Consider the following 24,539-nt stretch of genomic DNA (forward strand, 5'->3'; position numbering starts at 1 on the left):
CTAATTGACTTAATTTTTTTTATTAATAGTATACGGTAGGATTGAGTAAGAAATCCAAAAAATTCGCAATTCAAACTGATCCAATCTAATCTAGTAGGTTTGGTCTGATTTTTTGAGTCCATGATTCGATTCTGGATTGAAAAATTTAAAATCCGTTCTCCACTACTCAATTCTACATTGGAGGTCACAGTTCTAGATTAGAATTAATCTGGACCATATCTAACTTAAACTACATAAAGAAGGCAGTAAGATTGTTGCATGTGTTAAATGTAATTATTGTAAAGCTTTTTATGCTTTGGTTAGTGAAAATAAAACTAGCACATTGAGAAAACATATTGCAAACTGTCTTAAGTCTCCTCAAAATCAAGAAGAAAAAAAAAACAAAATATTTATTTGATGAGAGTTTTTGTGTGAGTGATTTTCCGATCACACTGCCCAACTCAATATTCAGCTGGGGAACAATGGCAGAATAGATGACACCTAGCTAACTTGTAACAAAAAGAGAAGATTCCGGCGGTGGTTCGTCCACCCGGGGGCACTCCGACGATCAAGTCAATATATCTCTCAAAGATAATCAATAATGCTAAACTCAATGGTCAAAGCATAAAATTGCGTACCTTAGACCCACGGGGATGCCTCTCTTTATAGCTAACTCAATCCTAGTCCCAATAGAAGCCTGACCTCTATGGACTCCCGTTCAGTATATACTTTGGACTCCTCAAGAGATATGGATAGATTCCCTAAGAACATTATCCTTATCCATCTTGAAGTCTTTCCTCATTCTAGGACTCTTGTCCTTTATCTGCTTTTCTTGGACTCCGATATCTTCGGAGATAACCTCGGCTTAACCGAGATTACCTCGGCGTCATGACCTGGACACGTGACACCTCGGCTGACACGTCTGCGTCACCTTCCCACGTGTCGGTACTCAAAAATATATCCCCATAACTGCCCCCTAGGTTCCATTACCTCGGTATTCTGAGGTGATGGAACCTATATCAGTACCTCATGCTCGTACATCGGTTTAATCCGAGATCATTATCGTAGACCGATATGTCTTTTTAAAGATCAAGAATTTTGTGAGCTGTCATGCACAAACAACTCAACTATTTCAGCCACGCGTCTTCTTTTTACTGGATCGTACTCCAGACGTGCTTGTAGATCATTTTTTGCGTCTGTATGCGCCGCCTGACGGATTCGTTTTTCTAGAATCATTAATTTTCCTTTTTTGCTGCCGTTTCAAGTTTAATCAAAAACTCTTTCTTTTTCCCCCATCTTTTCACTTTACTCTTTCGCGTCTGAAGCTCTTTCTCTTTCTTTCTTGCTTTACCCTTTGAAATCCTCCATTGCTCAAGCTTCCAAAGTTCTGCAGCCACCGGTGTTTGTTTTCCTTGACTAGGTTCGTGCTGATTCTCCGGTCCACCACCGTCGTCTGTCCTCGACAACGTTTAACACCGGCTTCGTTCTTCCTCTGGTAATATACTATTCCTTCTTATTTCAGTTTCTTAATTTTTTCTTGAACTTGTTGCCATTACTGTTTTGCTTAAACATTCGATCTTGTGAATCATTCATCTGAATGTGTTTTTTCCACGATTTTGCCCTTGCCCATATCTTGAACACACGCACTGCTTCACCACTTCCTTGTACTTTTGCCACTGATCTTGGCCGTATACTTCTTGTATTCTTTATGCTCTTGATAGACCGTCTTTGTTCTTGATTCTGAAACTCTGTTCTTGTTTTCTATTTTTTGTGTCTTTTCCAGATTCGTGCCTTCAGTCTTTGTTTTCATAGATTTAGTGTTTTGGGATTTGTCTGTAGAACCCAGAATTTAGGGCAAAAACTGGAACATCCCTTACAAATTTCTGCACCAGCTCAAACCTAGGTTTTTGCCGAGGTCCCAATAACCCTTTTTTGATACATCTTCTTTCTGAAATCCAATACCTTTAGTTATCCCGATATCATGGGTATGTGGAAACATCGGATAGATACCCCCTCCAAGCTAGAATTTTTTAGGCAAGAGTTTAAAATCCCAGCTGATGTAAATCTGAGGTTGGCTGGAGATGATGATTCCATCATGCCTACAGACAACTCCATGCCCTTCCCTATGGTTGCCTTTTTTGAGTGTGGACTTCAGTTTTCACTTGACCCTTTTTTTCCATCAAATCCTACACTTCTATAAGTTGAACCCAATGCAACTCGCCATCAATTCTTACCGAGTTATTACTGGTACCATAGCTTTAGCTAAACAAGAGAATGCCAGGATTAGGCTTGCCGATTTCCTGTACTGTTATACCATGTGTCGCCTTAGAAAATACACGGACTATGTCTATTACCTCAAGCCGAGATCTACTGAATATAAAATCGTAGCCGACCTCCCAGACTCCAACAAGGGAGCTGGAGACGATTATCATCGTCTCAGGTAATTGGGAGTTTCAGCCAAATGATGACCTTCATCTTTATCCCTTAAGTCGAACTGTTCTCGGGAAAGGAGCTGGTAAGGGCCACTCTTTATAATTTTTCTTATCTTCTTGCATAAAGTTTTCAATATTCTGTTCTAATATCTATGCTATTCTATCTTTACAGTTCTTCCTCTGCCTCTAAAGAACTTCCTCCAATCCTTCTTCCCTAGCAGAGATTTGAAGAAACTACTGAACCTGCCAGTTCACAAGCAGAAGGTGCCTTTGCTTCTCAATTTTATCCCAACCTATAAGTCAGCTTTGCCCGACGTCCCTAAGAGGAAGAAGAAAAGCCTCTCTCCTCCTTCTGCCACAACTCCACAGACTGCGTCCACATCTCGGACAGATCAAGGGTCAACTTCTGATCCAGCTGATCAGCCATCAACCTCGGCTCCATACTTGATTCCAATATCACAACGCTGCCGCCGACGCCGAACAGTTTCTACTGCCGAGATGGGCCGCCCAAAACCGGTTACAAAAGATCTTCTGGCCAGCATTCCATCATCCGTTGACGATCAACCAGCATAAACCCAACCTCCACCGAAGCCGAAAAGAATAAAGAAGGCTCAACCAATGGCTAAGGTAACTCAACTTGAGTCTGAAGATACCTTGCCTACCTCAAAGTTGGCTGAGAGTGACAAACCTCAACCCTCTGCTGGGAAGAGGCGCTCTAAAGCCCAACCATCAGAATCCCCAAAATCCAAAAAGCCGAAGTCATCATCCGCTACAACTTCGGGGTCTAAAAAGAATGATGCCCCCTGGTCCCCAAAAATTACTTTGGAGGATAAGCCAGTCCTTGCTACCGATAGTGCTGATGACATAAATGTCGGCGTAGCGCTCAGTATCGCTTTGCTTCTGCCCGGCGATCTTGATCGCAATGTCGAGCTGAGCGAATATGAAAATTACGCTCTGATACTTCAATGCTCCGTCCAAGTGAGTATCTTCTACTCGGTAATTTTCTTCTTTCTTTTATGTACTTAGAAAATTTTGCAATAACTTTTACCTTGTGTTTTTTTCAGGCCATCCAGCATGCCCACTCTTTTTCTGTTCAATCTTTTGAAAATCGGCAGAAGCTGGCCGATATGAAGAGGGAGTTCTATTCTCTTCAAAAAGCCAACAAGAATTTGTAGTCAAAGATCAAAAAATTAGAGGACCAAGCCGAGGCTGCAATCAAAGCCCAAACTGAAGCCCAAGAGAAGGTTGAATCTTCAAAAGCCATCAGAAAGGTTGCTGAGTCCCAAAGAAAATAGGCTGAGGAGAAGATGGCCCATGCCAAAAAAGAGCTTCAAGAAGCCTTGGCCACCAAAGAGGCTGAAATCAAAGACGCCGATGAAAAGGCGTACGCCCAGGGCATGGCCGATGTTACTGAGGCTTATGAAAAACAGGTGAAGGAGGCATGCAACAAGGGTTTCACCCATGGTTGGATGTCCCTTCTGAAAAAGCTCAACGTTCTTGAGGACTCGCCCTTGAGAAAAGCCGACGCCATTCCTCTTCCATTCCCTCCATCTCCACCTCCAAGTCAAGACATCGGCGAATCTGAGTCTGAGGATGATGATGAGGATGAGGATGAGGCCTTGGTGAGAAAATCCAAGGATGCTAATGGGGCCAAGTCCCTTCTTCAGAAGGAGCAAGTCCTAGACTTGATTCAAGATGAGGAATGTGATGAGGTTTCCAAAGACGCTGCTCATGAGAAAGTATCAGCCGACGTCCCCTTCGCCGACAAGAGTATTGAAGAAACTTTGCAAAAAATTGATGCTGAGCTAACGGCGGAGAAGGCGGCCGAGGTTACTTCTCAACAATCATCCGAGGTCCTAACCCAGCTCACTTTTGACGCTGAAGAACCTTAGTTTTCATGTCTTTTCTTTTGTACTTTGTTTTTCTTTGTTTTTTGAAACAATGTAAGCCCTCCATATGGCCGATGTGCCTCCTTTTTGTTGAATGCTAATACAACTTTCCTTTACTGATTGCTTGTACTTTTGTCTTTTCTTGACTGCTCTAGCGTGATTCTATACTTAGAATATTCTACATGTCTTTCACATACTCTTCCTTCTTTGTACAATCTTTTCGGGGTGACACACCTCGGATAGACAAACTTCTTGGTTTTAATCTTAACTTATAAACTTTTAACAAGTGTTGAACATCATACTGGTTTAACTCAACTTGTAAATTGTCTACAAATTTTAACAAAGTGTTAAATAATGACTTCGGCTTAACTTCAACATGTAAATTGTTCACAAATTTCAACAAGTGTTATGCAATGATTTCGGTTTAACTTAACTTGTAAATTGTTCACAAATTTCAACAAGTGTTAAACAATGATTTCGGCTTAACTTCAACTTGTAAATTGTCCACAAATTTCAACAAGTGTTAAGCAATAATTTCGGTTTAACTTAACTTGTAAATTGTCCACAAATTTCAACAAGTGTTAAACAATGATTTCGGCTTAACTTCAACTTGTAAATTGTCCACAAATTTCAACAAGTGTTAAGCAATCATTTCGGTTTAACTTAACTTGTAAATTGTCCACAAATTTCAACAAGTGTTAAACAATGATTTCGGCTTAACTTCAACTTGTAAATTGTCCACAAATTTCAACAAGTGTTAAGCAATGATTTCGGTTTAACTTAACTTGTAAATTGTTCACAAATTTCAACAAGTGTTAAACAATGATTTCGGTTTAACTTAACTTGTAAATTGTCTACAAATTTCAACAAATGTTAAACAATGATTTCGGCTTAACTTAAACTTGTAAATTGTCCACAAATTTCAACAAGTGTCAAGCAATGATTTCAGTTTAACTTAACTTGTAAATTGTTCACAAATTTCAGCAAGTGTTAAACAATGATTTCGGTTTAACTTAACTTGTAAATTGTCCACAAATTTCAACAAGTGTTAAACAATGATTTTGCTTTGCTTAACTTAACTTGTAAATTGTCCACAAATTTCAACAAGTGTTAAGCAATGATTTCGGTTTAACTTAACTTGTAAATTGTCCACAAATTTTAACAAGTGTTAAACATATTCTTCTTTTTTCTGCCCTCTAATGTGAACTTGAATTCCACTTGGGTTCTCATTATGCATGTATTCTAGAGACAATGTCAAGTATCTTGAAAAAAGAACTTAATCTTTATTTATTTACTTCGGCAAATGGCAAAGGAACAAAGAAATTCTAATGATAGAAAAATTTCAAATTACAAGTGTTCCAAGGTCTTAGCAACTCTTTGCCCTCATTATCTTCAAGCCGATATGCCCCATTATCCAGTACCGAGATGATTCTGTAGGGTCCTTCCCAATTTGGGCCAAGCTTTTCCTCTCTGGGATCCTTCTTGTTGCTGACGACTTTTCTTAGGACGAGGTCACCAATCTGAAATTCTCTTGGATTGACCTTTTTGTTATAAGCTTTTGCAAGTTGCTGCTGGTATGCTGCGAGCTGAATTGCAGCTTTCTCCCTTCGTTCTTCTAGAAAATCTAGATCTCAGGCTAAAAGTACATCATTAGTCCCGTTTTCTACTCCCTGGGTTCTGATTCCTGGGATGCCGATTTCCAGCGGAATGACTACTTCTGTGCCATAAGCCATGGCGAAGGGGGATTCTCCTGTTGATTTTCTCAGCGTAGTTCGATATGCCCTGAGTACATTGGGTAATTTATCTACCCATTTTCCTTTTGCTGACTGCAACCTCTTCTTTATCCCATCCAGAATTACTTTGTTGGATGCTTCTGCTTGTCCATTGCTTTGTGGAAAGCTTGGGGTTGAAAAGTAGTTCTTGATCTTGATCTTGAACTTTGCACAGAAGTTCTTGATTAACTTGCTGTCAAATTGAGTTCTATTGTCTGCAACAATTGCTCTCGAAATCCCAAATCTGGTGATGATGTTTCTCCATATGAAGTTCTTGACATCCACATCTCGAATCTTGGCAAGAGGTTCTGCTTCTATTCATTTTGTGAAGTAGTCTGTTGCTACCAGCAAGTACTTTCTTTGTCCAGTTACTTGGGGTAATGGCCCAACGAGATCCATGCCCCATTGGACAAATGGCCAAGGACTGGATATAGGGTTCAGGTCAGCAGCTGGCTGGTGAATCAAAGGTGCATACCTTTGGCATTGTTCACACTTCTTCACGTAGGCTTCTGCATCTTTTTGCATGTAAGGCCACCAATACCCCTGGGTCATGGCCTTGTGAGCTAGTGATCTGCCCCCAGCGTGGCTTCCACAAATTCCTTCATATATTTCGTATAAAAAATCTTCAACCTGCAAAGGGTGTACGCACCTTAAAAGGGGTCCAGTGAAGGATCTTCTGTAGAGGTGTCCCTCTGCTGTTAGACTGAATCTTGCTGACTTCAATCTGATCTTGTGTGCCTCCTTGTGGTCGTCTGGTAGCTTTTTTTCTTTTAGGAACGCAACAATTGCGTCCATCCAGCTTGGTCCCATGTCTACGCACATTGCTTCATGCTCTGTAATTGCTGGTTTAATGCTCGGGCCCGACAGGTAGTCAATCATTATTGTCCTTGCTTTTCCAGGTTGTACTGCACTAGCTAAGTTGGCCAACGCATCGGCGTGGCTGTTATCATCTTGGCTTACCTGAAGTAGTCAGCAGTTCTGAAACAAGGCTGACAGTCTGATTACTTCTTTTACGTAGGCCGACATTCTTTCATCTCGGGCTGCAAACTTGCCTATTGTCTGGTTAACTATCAATTGTGAATCACAAAAAACTATTACCTCATCTGCTTACACTGCTGCTGCCAACTTCAATCCTGCAATGAGTGCTTCATACTCTGCTTCATTGTTTGAGGCCTTGAACCCCAAACGAATTGACTATTCTAGTACCTGTCCATCTGGGGATATCAATATTACTCCTGCCCCCGCTCCTTGTTAGTTTGAACTCTCATCAACGAACAGTCGAAAGGAGTCGCCGATGTAAATGCTGCAGGGTCTGAGTTTTTCTTCTTTCTTTTGTTCTTTTGCCTTTGCCTGGGCTTTTCCTTGCTTGTCTGGACATCGTTCATCTTGGCTCGACGGAGCCTGATGTTCGATGGAACTTGGCGTGAACTCGGCCACGAAGTCGGCCAGAACCTGGCCTTTAATTGCTGTCCTTGGCCTGTACTCCAGGTCATACTGGCCTAGGGTGACTACCCACTTGGCTATTCTTCCTGTCAGGTCTCCTTGCTGCAGTAAGGACTTCAAGGGGTACTTTGTTAGCACCACAATTTTATGGGCCTGGAAGTAATGGTTCAACTTCTTTGAAGCCATTACTAAAGCTAGTGCCAATTTCTCTAAGGGTAGATACCTCGTTTCTGTATCGGCTAAGGTTTTGCTTACATAGTAAACAGCCCTTTGCTCCCCTTTTTCTTCTCGGATTAGTACTGCGCTTATCGCATGTTCTGAAACGGCTAAGTACAGGAACAACTCCTCCCCAGGTTCTGGATTTGAAAGAACTAGAGTTGTGATCAAGTACTTCTTTAGGTTGGCCAAAGCGGCTTCGCATTCTTCTGTCCATAGGAAGTCCGTGGCTTTCTTTACTAAGTTGAAGAAAGGTCTGCACTTATCTGAGCTTCTGCTGATGAATCTGTTCAGGGCTGCGGCCCTTCCAGTTAGCATCTGCACCTGTTTTGTTGACGTCGGGCTTTTCAATTCTAGGATGGCCTTGATTTGATCTGGGTTGGCCTCGATGCCCCTTCTAGTCACCAAGTATCCCAAAAACTTACCAGATCCAACTCCAAATGCACACTTCGATGCATTGAGTCGGAGCCGATATGTTTTAAGGATTTCAAAGACTGCTTTTAGATCGGCAAGATGACCTTTGGGCTCCTTGGTCTTAACGACCATGTCGTCGATGTAGACTTCTACTGTTCGGCCGATCAAGTGTTTGAACATTTTGGTTACCAGCCTTTGGTAAGTTGCTCCTGCATTTTTCAACCTGAAAGGCATTACTCTGTAACAGTACAGGCCTTTTGGGGTGATGAACGTTGTCTTCTCTTCGTCTAGGGGGTACATGGCTATTTGGTGGTACCCCCTGTAGGCATCTAGGAAGCTCATTCTTTCATGCCCTGAAGTGGCATCTACTAGCTGGTCAATCTTAGGTAGAGAAAAGCTGTCTTTGGGACAGGCTTTGTTGAGGCTGGTGAAGTCTACGCAGACCTTCCATTTACCGCTATTCTTCTTTACCACCACTGTATTGGATAGCCATGTTGGGTAGTGTACTTCTCTAATAGCCCTGGCCTCCAGAAGTCTATCTACTTCTTCCTCTACTGCTTCGACGTGCATCAGCGTCGGTCTTCTGGCTCGTTGAATTACAGGTTTGGCCGACCTGTCAACATTCAGTTTGTGGCAAGTGACCTCGAGGTCAATGCCAGGTATTTCATAAGGTGTCCAAGCGAACACCTCAATATTTGCTCTAAAAAAAGTTTCCAACTCTTTTTCCTCTTCTTCGGCTAAGCCCAAGCCGAGAAGAAAGAAGCGTTCTTCATCCCCATCCTGGACGAGAATTTTCTTCAGTGCCTCTTCGCTTTTCTCGGCTGGCTCCATGCCGACGTTTTCTAGGACTTCCACGTCCTCATCCTCAATTTCTACCTTCTCTGGCTCTCGTACGCTGTAGGTAGATTTCATTGCTGCCATGGAGCAATTCTTCGCCTGCAGCTGATCGCCTCTAACTTCGTCTATCCCATGCTCTGTTAGGAATCGCAATAGTTGAAGCAATGTTGAGGGAACTGCCCCCATTGCATGTAACCATGGCCTTCTCAAGATGATGTTGTAAGGGGAGGGTGTGTCGATAATGGTGAATTCTGTCTTGATCTTCCTGGTGCCAGCCTGTACCTCCAAGCTTACTGTTTCCAGTGGCCATGTCGGCGTTCTATTGAACCTAACCATTGGGTCATTGGATTGTTCCATATCATCTGGGTGAAGGCCGAGCTCCTTGTAACATCGGACGTATATGATATCGCAAGAGCTGCCTTGATCAATCAGGATGCGTTTCACTTGGCACTCCCCAACCTGGAGGGATACTACCAAGGCATCATTATGCGGATGCTGGACTATCTCTAGGTCGGCTTCAGTAAAGGTTATCATTGGTCCCTGGCACTCTTCTGCCCGATGTCTTTTCTCCCTGACTTGGTAGACATGTTGCAGATGCTTCACTTTTTGGGTCTCTCCTCGGATTTCGTTTTCGTTGACCTTCGAGTGGATTACGTTGATTATCCGAGGTCCTCCTGCCTGCGGCTGTTGTGCTGGGGAAGGTGGGGCTGCTAGTGCCTGAGGCAACCTTGCCCGTTCTTTCCTTGTCCTGGTCTCATCGACAAGGTCTCTCAGATGTCCTTGTCTTACCAGGTCTTCCAAATATGTTTTTAGGGCTCTACAACCTTGAGTTGTATGCCCATCTTCATTATGGTAGGCACAATGCCTGCCAATGTTTCTTCCCATGAACTCTCCTGGAGTCCTCTCTGGCGTTCTGAAATAGGGCTGGTTCCGAATTTAATCCAGGACTTTGGGAATTGGGATTTGGAACACAGTTGTTACTGCTTGTGTGGCCCTCAGTTCTGCCTCTTGCCTGTTCATTCCATTGTTACCTCGGCCTCGCTTCGGCGAGCCGTTTCCTTTCTCTTGTTTTACCTCCCTGGTTCCCGATGTGTCTTCTTTGGCTTTGGCGTACTTTTCGATTCTCGCCATGAGCTCTTCTATACTCTTTGGCAATGTCTTTGCCAAAGACTTTCGTAGTGGACAGTTGTCTTTCAGGCCGTTCTTGAAAGATACGATCGCCACCTCTTGATTACATTCGGGTATTCGATTGAACACCTCATAGTATCTTTTTGCATAGGCCCTAAGGCCTTCATCCTTGCTGATCTTCAGAGCCATCAATGCGTCCACCCTTAGTGGCTAGAGCTTGTTTGTCACAAACCTGGCCACAAACATCTCGGCCAGGCCTTCCCAAGTCTTCACGCTTCCCTTCGGTAGTTTGTGGAACCAATCTGATGCAATCTCCCCGAAAGATGAGGGGAACACTTTGCAGAGCAACGGCTCATTCCCACTATACAATGCCATTGAGTTCAAATATAGTCCAACGTGGAAGTTGGGGTCTGACTTACCATCGTATATTTGAAACCTCGGCATACTGAATCTCTTCGGCGCCTCAAACTTGTCTAATTCCACCGAGAATGGTGTCATCGGCTTATCTGGGGAGATTACTTCGGCGTAGGCATTCTGTTGCTTCCTCTTGAGGTAATCTCTTAAGTCTTTTTTGCTCCGCCCAGGAGCTCAGCTATCTTTTGACTTTAATCTTTTCGGTATACTGCTCTCGGCCTCGTGGTGAACCCTTTTTGACCCTTCTCCATGAGTTGTGTCGAAGCATAGTGCCTGCCTCTGAACATACTGATGTCCTTTGGGGTCTGCCTCCTTTGTGTGATGCGTCCTCCGTGATTCTTCTCTTCTTGACTCTCTTCGTCCGACCTCCCTAGAAGGTTGGTGAGAGTATCTTTTGCTCTTGTTGTGCTGAGGAGCTATGGGGATTGTTTTCTGCCCTCCCTTCTGGGTATTGGCCGCGGGAATCGGCGTGTCCTGCAGCGGAAATGGTGGCTGCATGACGTTATTTTGCATCATGAAATTGACGACCGACTGTAAGTCTGCCAATTTGTTTGCCATATCTCTTACCTCTTCGTCCCTCCGCAGGCACCTATCTTTCTATACCTGGAGGTCGTCCTCGTTATAATACTCGTTTCGATCTGTTTTCTTCGGCACGTCGCCCTCTTAGACGACGTTCTCTTCTCCGTGATTCTTATCTCGGGTTTCTTCGTTGCATTCGTCTCCTGTGATATCGAGGTCAATAAGTCTCCCATTCCCAGCAGGAGTGTCGTCCCCAACCTTTTCTTTCTGTTCGTTACTGGCCATCTATTCTCCTTTCATTCTCACAGACGGCGCCAAATTGTGTGAGTGATTTTCCGATCACACTGCCCAACTCAGTATTCAGCTGGGGAACACTGGCAGAATAGATGACACCTGGCTAACCTGTAATAGAAAGAGAAGATTTCGGCGGTGGTTCGTCCACCCGGGGGCACTCCGACGATCAAGGCAATATATCTCTCAAAGATAATCAATAATGCTAAACTCAATGCTCAAAGCATAAAATTGCGTACCTTAGATCTACGGGGGTGCCTCTCTTTTTTAGCTAACTCAATCCTAGTCCTAATAGAAGCCTGATCTCTATGGACTCCCGTTCAGTATATACTTTGAACTCCTCAAGAGATATGGATAGATTCCCTAAGAACATTATCCTTATCCATCTTGAAGTTTTTCCTCATTCTAGGACTCTTGTCCTTTATTTGCTTTTCTCGGACTCCGATATCTTCGGAGATAACCCCGGCTTAACCGAGATTACCTCGGCGTCATGACCTGGACACGTGGCACCTCGGCTGACACGTCGGCGTCACCTTGCCACGTGTCGGTACTCAAAAATATATTTGCTTCATGTTGAACAATATATTTATGTACTAGATATTATGTTTGTTTACATTAATTGTGGAACAATATATATGTTTATATTTCGAAAAATCATTGATAGATTAATGTTGAAATGAAAATATTATATGATTTTTCTTTGTGAATGAATTATGTGAAAGTATGGTTCCAAACTGGGCAGAACCGTGTTTAAATGTTTTGGTTCAGATTAATTTCATGATTTAAATGAATTGATTTGATTTCAATTTTCATAAAATCATAGGCAAATTAATCCTAATTTTATTCCAAATTAATTCAGATCATACTCACCCTAGTATACTCACCCCTAATAAATATGAACTTCATAATATCAACCATTTAAATTATTAAAATAAACTAAAAAGATAAACTCCCAAACAATCAACATGTTATTCGCACAGCATTACTCTCTGTAGCAGCATGTGCTCCGATTAATGAGGAGTCGCAATCTTCATAGACTTGCCACATTGACTTGCGATAAAGATACCCCACTTCTCTTAAAAATACAATAAAAACTAGAAAATTTAATTTATCAAACACTTAGATAAGTGTTTGATGATGTTTTTGGTAAATTACTTAGTATCTCTAATATTTTTGTTTAGAATTCTCAAAATTAATTTTGTAAGTTTTCAATTCATATTTTTATATTTTTAGTAATTTTTAAAAATATTTTAATTAATTTTTTTTTTACATTTTTAGATTCATTTAATCTTGATATATTTAAAAAGTATAAAATTTATATAAATTTTTTTTTAAAAAATATCAAATATAACAAAATACAAAAATATATTGAGTTTTTATATTTATTGTATTTAGTGATTTTTTTTTTTACAAATATTATATTTTTTAAGTATATCTAAATTAAATCTATCTAAAAAATAAAAAATTACGTACAATATTAAAAAAAAAATTACCAAAACCAAAAAAATAGAAAACCTAATTTTCAAAAAGATAACTTAAGCCAAACAAGTAGAGCTTTAAATGTTACCTCTCTTTGGCATTTAAGATTTTAATTAAAAAATCAAAAAATCACTATAAATTTGTCACATTACTTTTTTTTATTTTTTTATATATCTTTTTATGAAAAATTAAATAATCAATTAAAATAATTAATTCCCAAACCAGAAAATTTACTCCCGCAACAAAAGGACACAATGTTTTGATGATGAGAACTGAGGTAGGTTATTGGGCCAAGCCCATAATTTTTGCAAGGACAATTCTTCTGTGTTTGGTGGGAGTAATTATTGAGCTATTTAAAGCCTCCTTTGGGAACAGGTTAATTTAGTAATTTTTTAGTCATTTGGTTAAAATATGAGTTTAAAAAATTAGTATGTTTGGGATAATTTTTTGACTTTTTATGAAAAGATGTGCAAACAGTAGAGAGAAAATAAAATTTTTGATTTTTTGGTATGAATTGTTGGCTTTTTGACTTTTTTAATAACTTTTTGACTTTTTAGCTAAACTGGCTTGTTGCCAAATGAGGCCTAAGTCTCGTTTAGGAACAGATTTTTTAGTAATTTTTTAATTTTTTAACTAAAATATAATATAAAAAAAATTAATATATTTGGGATAACTTTTTAATTTTTTATGAAAAGATGTGCAAAAAGTATAAAGAAAATATAATTTTTGACTTTTTAGTAAGTTATCGATTTTTTGATTTTTTTAGTGACTTTTTAACTTTTAGGCTAAAAAGTGATATTATCAAACGAGGCCTTAGTGTAATCTATTATAGATTAAAAATTAATGATAAAAAAATAAAAGTAAAAACATGTCTTTCCTAATTTTTAAATAATTAACTTTTTAACTTAAATTTAATTATTTCTATCTATTAATTTATATCAACACAAGTTGTATATAAAAAAACTATTTGGTGTAATTTATTTGAGCTCCTTATAATTTTTTTTTAAATGGAAAAAGTCTATATCAAACCAAGTAAATGAATTTATCATTTTTCAATCAATCGGTAAAGTATTTAGACTCAAATGCCAAAATTTTATTTTAAATACATAAATCTTAATCGATATTGTTCTTATTTATTATTATTATTATTTTTTTTTTGTCCTTTTGCTTTGTCAACTTAAATCAAACTAGCAGTTACATAATTCAAATAAATAAAAATTAAATAAAATATTTTTTATATATTATGTGTCACTAAAATAGTAAGAATTTGTTTCACTAGACCCAAGGTTTAAGGTTTAAGGTTTAAGGTTTGTCACTAAAATAATAAGAATTTGTTCTTATGCGGGTTGTAGTTTGTGTGGATAGGGTTCATGGATATGCGGGCGATTTACGGATTAAACTTTTCTTTTAAAAATTTATTTTTGGGTCTATTTTTTCCCAATTTCTAAATATTTATTTTGGGTCTTTTCTGTCACGACCCAACCTCAGTACCTAGGGGTTAGGCGTCGTGACAATAAAAAAAATAATTCTAAAATTTTTATTTTAATAGTGCAAGCGGATAAAATAAAATAAATAGGTATCAAAAAAAATTTATTTAAAAGAAAATATTCATTTGAGCCTTATTTAATTACAAAAGTCTAATCAGGATTACAAATAGTAAATACAAAAAAAAAATTGTGATTTATTTCCAATTTTAATCCCTCTAAATCTCATCACCTGAAAGAGGATAACAGTTATAAACACATGACAGGGTGAGAAATATTATACAGTGAGCATGAGGGTACAAAAATTATCATGTATAATTATTTAAGCTAATATATTAAATGATTCAGTTTGAATAAATAAATTATTTAAACAATAAAATTTTAATTCAGAATCCATATAAGCAAAATAATCATAATTACAGTATAGAACATAATAGGGGTCATCAAAGTGATAATCAAAACAAATGTCAATAGATTCACGACAAACAGAAGGCCACGAAGTGACCAATCAGAAGCCAATTATTTATTTAAGTCCCCCAACACATGAAACTCTCGTGATGGTACTTACAAAAGTAATTATTTATATAATCATTGTCAAATAATTTTAAAACTTTAAACAATCTTATTCATGAGTTTCAATTCAAACAAATAGAATTTAAAAAATAATTAACGTAATTAGAATAGTAATATAACTTACAAACATGAATTGTACAAAACAAATTATGATAACTTGAAACATACATAAAATAAATTAGATTATAATTCAAGATATAATATAACTCACCTTAATACTGCTCCCTACTATTTATTCCTTCCGAGCTCCTTACTTTTATTTACTGTTTCACTTTTCTTTTCTCCTGTTTTGTCTTGCCAAGGCCTCCACTCCTTATATATTGGGCCACAGACGCTGATTCATCACCCTATCATATTCATCCCTCATAGGCTCCATTACTTGGCCCTTTTATCCTCCCACATGACTTGTGTTAACCAAGGCCATCCCATTGTCACGTACCGACTTATTAGGGATGCGAGTTCTACACCAAGCACCTTGCGAGCGCATTAGTTTGTGAGCGGCAAAGCAGGCAGAGTAGATCCCTATCGCATCTCTTGAGTTGGTCCTTGGGCATAATACACGGGGGTATGCAGTACCACTCGTGGAGCCAGCTTCTCGGGAGGATGACAAGTGCCCAATCCATGACAAGTGGAATCAGGGCCAGCCTAGGGACATTGTGATGGGGACGGTACGTGGGACTTACACTAAACACCTTCATTGTGGGGTCCGCACCAAGGGTGGTGTCCGCGAGGGCACAGGTTTCCCGTAGTAGAGGAACGGACAAGCATGGAGGCAGATAGGGTAATGTCCCCCTAACAAGGGCGTCAAGGACTGGCGGTGGTAGCATGTCACGTACCAACTCATTAAGGATGCGAGTTCTACCCCAAATACTTTGCAAGTGCATTAGTTTGTGAGTGGCAAGACAGACAGAGTAGATCCCTATCATATTTCCTGGGTTGGTCCTTGGGTATAATACATGGGAGTATGTAGTACCACTCATGGAGCCGGCTTCTCGGAAGGATGACAAGCGCCCAGTCCGTGACATCATACTCTAATGACAACTTAACTTCCTAAGCATCCAACACATCTAGACCTTAGTCGATTTCTACCTTAGCCCACATAATTTATTAATTTTATTTTTAGGTTTAGTTTGGTCGAGAAAAATATTTTAATCACATTATTATATTTTGATAATAAACATGCTCTTAAGCATAATTGTAAAATCATATATTTTGGAGTATTTTGGAAAGTTGATAAAAAGTTAGATTTTTGACTTTTTTAGTCTATTTTGTCTTTTTGTAGGTAAAAAATGTGAGATATGATATGACTTAAAATGGATAAAAAACTAAAAATTGGATTTTTATTTTCTTCCCAAAAGACCCCTTTATATTATCTTACTTTCTATTTACTTATTTATTTTTAATTAAATTAATTAAACAATTAGGATGTCATATTTTCTCCTCATTTTCTAAATATTATTTTAGACCGTAAAATCACATATTTCTTATCATGAAATCATTATTTTCGAATGAGAAAGAGATCCTTAAAAAACTCCAAATATCAATAATTAATGAATTAAAACTTATAAAATTAAAAACACAACAAAATCAATTCATAACACAAGCAAAACAAATCAGATTTGGAAAAAAAAAAATCTATCTACTAATATGGAAGATCAAGATCTACAATCCAAAATTTTTTGAAAAAAAAAAGTATAAGTGCGGGCGGGTATGTGCAGGCGCGGGTGAAACCTGCAACCCGCGCCGCAACCCGAAATATGCCAATATTTCAAACCGCATAACAGGTTTGAAACCGCGTGCACATGTGCGGATCAGATCGGATTGGGCGGTTTTCATAGGCCGAATGACCCTATAATTAGCCCTAACGTTGAATAAACTAAAGAGGCACTGCTCGAAAAAGAAAGAAAACTAACAGGGTCGGTTTGGGATGCGTTTGTCATCTCCTGCCCCAGCTCCATATCATATTGAAGGTGGAATATATCAAGTGATTTGTTATATTGGCCCTATTTGGTAGGATTTATTTCCAGCTTATTTCAGTTTTTAGCTTAATTTAAGCTATTTTGATGTGTTTGGTTCAGCTTAACAATACAACTTATAGCTTTTTGTAAGTCAAAAATCAACTTATTCTTTGAGTGGGGGAGGAGAAACTTAATTTATAAGTCAAAAATCAATTTATGTTCATAGCTATAAGATATAAACTGTTAGCCTATAAGTTATAATTACTTTCCCACAACTTTACTAAATGGAACCATTATTAGAAAATAATTTTAAAAGCCCAGCCAAATAAAGTTTAAAATTCTCATGAAAATATCGGCTCAACAAATTGAAAAGCACAGCCCAAGCCCAATCTCTGAAAGCCTGCCCAATAGAGAGTTGGGCTTAGAGCTCACCCGCCCAAGATTGATCTTTTTCTTCCTCGGTAGGTCAATGCTCGCACTTTATACACAGCTCTCTCTCTCTCTCTCTCATGGCTCCTCCCAGAATTCTTCTCTGCGGAGATGTTCTCGGCCACCTCAATCAGCTCTTCAAACGAGTCTCATCGGTCTCTCTCTCCCTCTCTCTCTCTCTCTCTATATATATATAAGCTAGGGTTTATCACTGTACAATATATGCAACCACTGATAGTTACACTGAATCTCTGTTGATTTTCATGATTTTTAGGTCAACAAATCAGCTGGTCCATTCGATGCTCTGTTCTGTGTAGGCCAGTTCTTTCCTGACTCGCCGGACTACCTCGAAGAATTCATGGACTACATTGAAGGACGCTCCCAAATTCCTCTCCCGACGTACTTCATCGGCGACTACGGTGTGGGTGCCATGAAGGTTCTGTCGGCCGCCTTGAAGGATTCGGCGAACCGAGGGTTTAAGATGGATGGGTTGAGAATTTGTGGGAATTTGTATTGGTTGAAAGGCAGTGGCAAGTTCACTCTCCATGGTATACCACAAATCTTTGAATTGTAGTTTAGTTCACTTGATTTCAGTTCATGAATTATGTAAAAGTGGTGTTAAGACGATGATTAAGCAATCTCTGTTCATATTGTATTGTAGTATCTGCACTAATTTTGATTGGGACCATGGACAATAATTTATTATCTATTGAAAATTAGAGGGTTATTGTTGTAAAATTGAATGAGTTGAGTTTGAGAATAGGAATCTCGAGAACTTGGTCATTCCCTGATCCTTACCTGCCAAAGTTTTCTTGACTCCAAATGTGGGTTGTGCAAATTAGGGGGCAATATCTTAGGCACTGGTTGATTGATTTTCTTGGTTTTGGTTTGGCCTGGGTGCAAAACAGAGACGGGTGGGTGTCCTTCAGAGTTGGAGAGGGGGTCAGGTGGGGAAGCATCATAGAAAGGCTTGGGACCTGGCACCTTTATGTTTGATGTGGTTATTTTGGCTGGAGTGTAATAGGGGGATTTTCTAGGGTTTTGATGAACCAGTGGGTCGTTTGAAGTGGTGTCTGTTGCGAGTTTTGTAGAATTGGGTGTCGGGACAAGTGACCTGGATCTCAGCACCATTTTAGATTTTTTAGATACTCTTCATGGATAGGCTAGGATGGTTGTTTTGTTTCTTTTGTATTCTTTATCATGGACTTGATGCTTGCTTCTAATAATATTGCATTATTTATCCCAAAAAAATTGGTTAGATGTTACTGCTCTATTCGAGTGGTTGGCCGGAAGGTGCATAACCCCAGTGGAGGATTTTGAAAGTGAGAAGGATGGCTAAGGATTTTAAATGAAGTGCTTATTCGAGTTGTTCTGGTATCTGCTGACTGGAATTTTCCTTTCTAAATGTCAAATGGAATTATGCCCATCATGGTCTCGTTGAAATAAAAGATACCATACCAGATCAAGTTAGAGGACCTGACTTGAGAAGGAATATCATTTTCTTTTGAAGGAATACCAAATTTCCATAGCCAGTACAGAAAACACGGGAGCAGCTGAATTGGATGGGCAAAAATGGTTTTGGTTCAAAATTGCTACTTCGTAACTTTAGAATTTTTTTCTTTTACTTCGGAAATGTTTTTGTAGATTTAGATTCTATGAAATCTGAATTCCATTCCCGCTACATTGGTGATTTATGCAACCAAATGTAAAATGAAATATTTATTCTAATATGAAATTAGGCAAGTATTCTATTATGACATTTATTATAAATAGTCCTTACTTTATGCATGATGGCTGATTTACTGTACTCATATCTAGGGTTATCTGTGGCATACTTATCTGGTAGGCATTCAGTGAGTGGCCAACAATTTGGAACATACAGTCAAGATGATGTTGATGCACTGCGGGCATTAGCTGAAGAACCTGGTGTAGTAGACTTGTTCCTAACATATCCTTGCTTTAAAATTAATGATCTTCCTTGCTTGTAATTGCACTTTTTCTGCTTATACAGTCTGCTTTTTTTCTTTTCCTTAACTGGACATTACTAATGAATGGCCAAGCGGGGTCACAAACCGAGCTGCTACATCTGATCTTCCTATAGGAATCTCTGATTCATCTGGTAGCAGTTCCACCGTATCAGAATTAGTAACAGAGATTAAGCCTCGGTAAGTTGTGATTGGTAATTCTTCTTTGGGAGTTATTGTATGCAATTTTGTGATCGAACCAGGTTTGAAGCTCCTCGTGAGAGTCTCACCCTAGGGGGGGGGGGGAAAAAAACAAAAAATTGTTTTTTTTTAATATTGACTGTATGCCTCTTGCTAGAATTATTTAAAGGCCTAATATATCTGCTAGGGTGAGACTCTTGCTCCAAGTAATAATATATATCTGCTAATTATCATCATTGATTTTGCCTCATCATTTTCGGCATAATAATTTGATTGTTTGATTGAACAACACTAGCTTCATTTGTAGTATATTGTTCCCTTTTGAGTATCTCTTCCTTAAGCATAGTGTCTAAAAGCTCGTGCTTCAACTGGGAAACAAAAGCCTTCACAAAATCTCTATGCCCATCTGATTTATCTTTCAAGTATTGGGTTTCCCCCCTTTATTGGTAATATTTTGACTATGTAATTACCTTCTATATTCATATAACTAAAAAAATTTCAATAAACTCTATTGAATTGGCTGGGATGGCAGCCAAATCAACTTTGGTCATCTTTTTTTTAAGTAATTAGCAATTCATGATCCAGGCATAGAGCTGTGGTGGTACATGGATTAGTGTCCCGACCAAAAATAGTAAATCAACTTTGTTAACCTCAGTTGAGTTATTGCATGAATATCTACTATTCAGTAGTAGAAGTAGAAAGGAAAGGATGGTAAAGAGACAAAAGGCTGTCAGAATCTTGTCATAAAACACATGGTTGGTTTTTATAAAGCAGCATCTCAATGCCTTTGGTTCCTTTTTTTGGGTTAAATTTACAGAAATTCACTACCTGTGCTTGCTTTTCATCTACTTCATTACCTAAATTCAAATTTGAATATAATTTATCTTCCTGATTAAAGTATTATTTTGTAGCTACCATGTTGCAGGTACTAAGGGTGTATTTTTTGCTCGAGAACCCTATGCCAATGTTGAAGCTGTACATGTAACCCGATTCATAGGTCTTGCTCCTGTTGGAAACAAAAATAAACAGGTATTGGCTATTTTTCTTAGCATGATGTTCTATAATTTCTGGTCTTTTCTTTTCTAGCAGTTTTGTTCGTTGGCAATAGTTTTGTTTTGAAACTTTATTTTTTAAGTTTTTTGTTCACTTGCACGTTTGTTAAGTCTCCGCAAATGATCAGCAGTTGAAACTTGATGGCAACATTGTGGCTTATTGCTCATATTTAAGTTTTAACTTTATGAATAGAATTTATTTATTTTTTGGTTCTTTTTATATTATCCCTTTGGTACAGGTTTTATCTGAGTCATCTGTTACCTGCTAGCAGCATTTGTGTGTTTCTGTGTTTTAGGGTGCATTTTTTATGCATTCTGAATTTTATATAATTCTTTAAAATTACTACATTCATTTGGTTTTTTTTTTTTTTTTTCTAATTGAGCTATTCGTCATAAGCTTGGAAAGATCCAAAACAAATCTGTACCAAGAAAGAAAGAACTAAACAAATGCTGTTTGATCTTGTGTAAATTGTACAATAAATCTAAGTTGCCTTTCTGTTTCTACATCAACTGCATTGAGCTTCGAGTCATTTTTATAACATTTGGTTCATGTTTTTGCACAGAAATTTATACATGCAATTTCTCCTACTCCAGCATCTACCATGTCTGCTTCTGAGATTTGCATGAAGCCATCAAATACTACCTTATTTCCATTTACATCCACTGAGAAAGCAGCCCAGACTGATGGAGCGGCAAAGAGACCTAGTGATACTTCTGACTCACAATATTGGCGGTATGATGTCTCCCAGAAAAGGCGTAAACATGGAGATGGTGACGGCAATATGCTGTGTTTTAAATTTTTTTCTTCTGGCTCTTGTGTACGAGGGGAGAAATGCCACTTTCAGCATGATGGTGACGCAAGAGAACAATATTTGAGAGGTGTGTGTTTTGATTTTCTTAACAAAGGAAAATGTGAAAGGGGTCCAGATTGCAACTTTAAGCACAGTTTACAAGAAGAAGGCAGCGCCTTTCCTAACAGGAGACCTGGATCTGGAAATGCAAATGCTGACAGGTTGGTTTTGTTATATGAATCACTCAAATTTTTAGGACTATTCATTTCAATTTAATTTTGTGTTAGTTCAAGATGCATCAGTTATTTTGTTGTGTTAAGAACATACATGCCAATAAATTACTTAATTTCTGATTTTCGTAACCCACTTATGATGCCAGTTTCTGTTGAAAAAATCACTCCGCCTCTGATTTTCAGGTCAAGAGATTGCTGGTTTTGCTTGTCAAGTCCGAGTTTGGAGTCACATCTAATCACTAGTATTGGGGAACATTACTACTGTGCACTTGCTAAAGGACCGCTAATTGAAGATCATGTGCTCATAATACCTGTTGAGCACATTCCTACTACCCTTGCATCTCCCCCAGAATGTGAAATAGAGTTAATTAGATTCCAGAAAAGCCTGAAAATGTATTTCAAGAACCAAGGGAAGGAAGTTGTTTTCTTTGAGTGGGTTTTCAAACGCGGCACTCATGCTAATCTTCAGGTAAATTTAATCTCCATTTCAAATGTTTTTAGGTTGTGTAGTTATGCGCAAGAGCATGGTATGTAAAGTAGATTGCTTGTGGTTTTTGTCTCACATTGTGAACATGCTGACAAGAGTTTATATAGATTTTTTTCTACTTGGCTCTCTTTCTCATGTTACCCCCTCTTTCGCTCCCTCTCTAATACTTTCCAATAAGAGGACAATCAAACTTCCATATGCCTCAATTGCATGATAGATTGCCTCCTTAATGTTGACCATTCGGCGGGAACAATGTTGTGCACTCATAATAGCATTTTGTCTACATCCAATATGCTACATAGAGAATGAGTCTATAAACTTACTTTTGTACCTCTGTTAAGACATGATTTTGTAATATATCCAATAATGTGTTTACAGCATCACATTGCTTACATTCTTTTGACTGGTGCTTTTATTCTTATTTGAACTATCTCCATTTTTTTCTTGCAGGTTATTCCCATTCCGTCATCCAGAACATCTGCTGTTCAAGACATCTTCAATTTAGCTGCTCAAAAGTCAGGGTTTGAATTCTTGGTGATAAAAAGTAAGTTTAATTCTTCTAGTAACTAATCTCTATATGGCATTTCTATTTTATTCTGACACGGTTCCTTCAAATGCCCCCGAGGGTGTTGGCTTGATTCAATGTTATGGTGTAGAATTTTAGAAGACACCACCCTATTTAAAGAGTATAAAATATTAAAACTACGTAATAATCCAGCAGTGCTGTACTTGGTGCTCTCTCCATTATCCCCCTTGATGCTTTTTATTTTATGAAGTGCTATCGTGCGACTTCTGCATCTTCATCCTTTTGTCTCTTTACTTACAGATGGTAATAGTTCTGAAGGGAGAAAATTGCTGCAAATGCAATTTGATAGAAAATGTAGTTTATTCTATGTGGAACTACCTGGAGGTACAATACTTTACCATTCTGTTGAAGAGAATGAGAAATTCGCGGTCCAATTTGGTCGTGAGGTAGATGCTCATGCTCTCTCTAATACTAAAATTATATTCATTGCAACTTTTGTTTCTTGGCAATTTCTTTGCCTGGCATATTCTTATTTCTGAAGTCCAAGATAAGAAGAAAAAAAACAAAAACAAAAACAAAGACAATGCCCAATTAGTACACATTAATATGTGTTTGGGAGGGGAAATATTACGTATACACCTAACCTTTGGCATAATGCACAAAGTGGTGCTCACTGGTCCCAAGACTTGAACTCATAACCTCAATTATAGAAAATTTTAATGTTTGATCACCCAATTGATTGGTTATGATCTTAGAAATTCTTGTCTGAAACATGTTGCTAATAGGCTGTTAATTGATGTTTGCATCATTTTTGATAAATCATGTTGACTGTGTGTGCAATGCCAGGTTCTGGCAGGCTTGCTGAACAAAGCAGATAGGGCAGATTGGAGGAATTGTAAGCTCAGCAAAGAAGAAGAAGAAAAGATGGTAGAAAGCTTCAAGAATCGCTACAAAGAATATGACCCAAACCCGTGATTCTCTACAGGAGGTGTGGAACCTGAAATTATTCATCCTGCTTTGATTGAGTTTCAGAATCTTTTTTTTCCCAATAGAACTACAAATTACTTTGGTGAAAAAAATGACGCTACTCGTTATTTTTGCTTGGGTTTCTCTTTTTTGGGACAAAATAATTTTTAAAATTTTGAAAATAAATTTTTGGTGTTTTTCTATTTTTTTCAAAAAAGAAAAAAGAAAAAAAACATATTCTGAAAATTCAACCAAACAAGATTATTACGATTGTGGTTGTACTTTCCCTTTTCAGGCCATTCCATTTCTGGATCACCCAATGGTTACTTATCTCAATTACTCCTTGTAATTTTCTTCTGAAATGTTGCTAGGATTATATCACCATCTCATCTCTGAAGTGGAAGAGAACCAACCTTGACGACATCTATACTAAGCCATCCCCACTGCCTCTCCACATACTGCCACCTGATGTATAAGCTTTTCGAATCGGGTATCTCATTAAGAGGTGGATTTCCTCGTATTTTGGAGCCTTGGGTCCCATCCCGATGTCTCATATTTAAAGCAGGAAAAAATGTGACCATTTGATGTCACGAGGAACTTGCATTTGAAGTTCACATATCAGGTCCACATGCGCAACATGCCCCACAATTTTGTTGCCATTTTTTGTTTTTTTGTGAGAAGCAATTTTGTTGTCATCCTGAACTTGCAGAGCATTAATTATTGAGGAACTTTATGAAATTGGCATCTTTCTTCCACTTGTTTTGTACTAGTTAGATGGTTCCAACATGCAGAGAACTAATGAATGTATGGAGTGTCACTTGTAGTTTTTAATGCAATTGAGACTTTTCAAGCAAGATGTTTTTTTGGTTCTTGTCCTTTCATTTACCGTTGAAGATGGTAAATTATTCCGTCTGAGAGTATGAATGTAACATGTGAACATAGCGTTCCAACAATTGAAGCTTTTGCAAAAATGAATGGATTGGGTTAACATTGTCTCCTATTCAACTGATTAAGATGGATCAAGTTAATACATTCGTGATTACTATTCTTATTCGTATGAGA

At 38.3% G+C, this 24,539-nt stretch overlaps 1 protein-coding gene across 2 annotated transcripts; it reads left to right on the forward strand.

Moving 5' to 3' along the window:
* Window positions 1-17,252: 17,252 nt before the first annotated feature.
* On the forward strand, window positions 17,253-24,331 carry LOC114285095 (CwfJ-like family protein / zinc finger (CCCH-type) family protein). Of its 2 annotated transcripts, XM_082902811.1 has the most exons (11): window positions 17,254-17,412; window positions 17,532-17,805; window positions 19,076-19,203; window positions 19,301-19,422; window positions 20,334-20,451; window positions 21,038-21,486; window positions 21,682-21,967; window positions 22,436-22,529; window positions 22,812-22,957; window positions 23,358-23,499; window positions 23,849-24,331. In XM_082902811.1, the coding sequence occupies exons 1-10, from the start codon at window positions 17,338-17,340 to the stop codon at window positions 23,484-23,486; spliced, it is 1,821 nt and encodes a 606-aa protein (XP_082758937.1). In that variant the 5' UTR covers window positions 17,254-17,337; the 3' UTR covers window positions 23,487-23,499; window positions 23,849-24,331. The 2 variants fall into 2 exon arrangements, 1 of the variants encoding a protein (XP_082758937.1); XR_014349213.1 differs by lacking the exon at window positions 22,812-22,957 and having other exon boundaries at window positions 17,253-17,412.
* Window positions 24,332-24,539: the final 208 nt, after the last annotated feature.

The sequence above is a fragment of the Camellia sinensis genome, chromosome 13, assembly GCF_055761805.1.
Source record: "Camellia sinensis isolate YWXY chromosome 13, ASM5576180v1, whole genome shotgun sequence".
Lineage (NCBI taxonomy): Eukaryota > Viridiplantae > Streptophyta > Magnoliopsida > Ericales > Theaceae > Camellia > Camellia sinensis.

Bases quoted from the DNA above. Each gene is read 5' to 3' on its own strand.
- LOC114285095 (XM_082902811.1), top strand. From the start codon at position 17,338: ATGGCTCCTCCCAGAATTCTTCTCTGCGGAGATGTTCTCGGCCACCTC. The intron at 19,204-19,300 runs ACATATCCTTGC...TAACTGGACATT, and splicing joins GTGTAGTAGACTTGTTCCTA to ACTAATGAATGGCCAAGCGG. The intron at 19,423-20,333 runs GTAAGTTGTGAT...ATTATTTTGTAG, and splicing joins GTAACAGAGATTAAGCCTCG to CTACCATGTTGCAGGTACTA.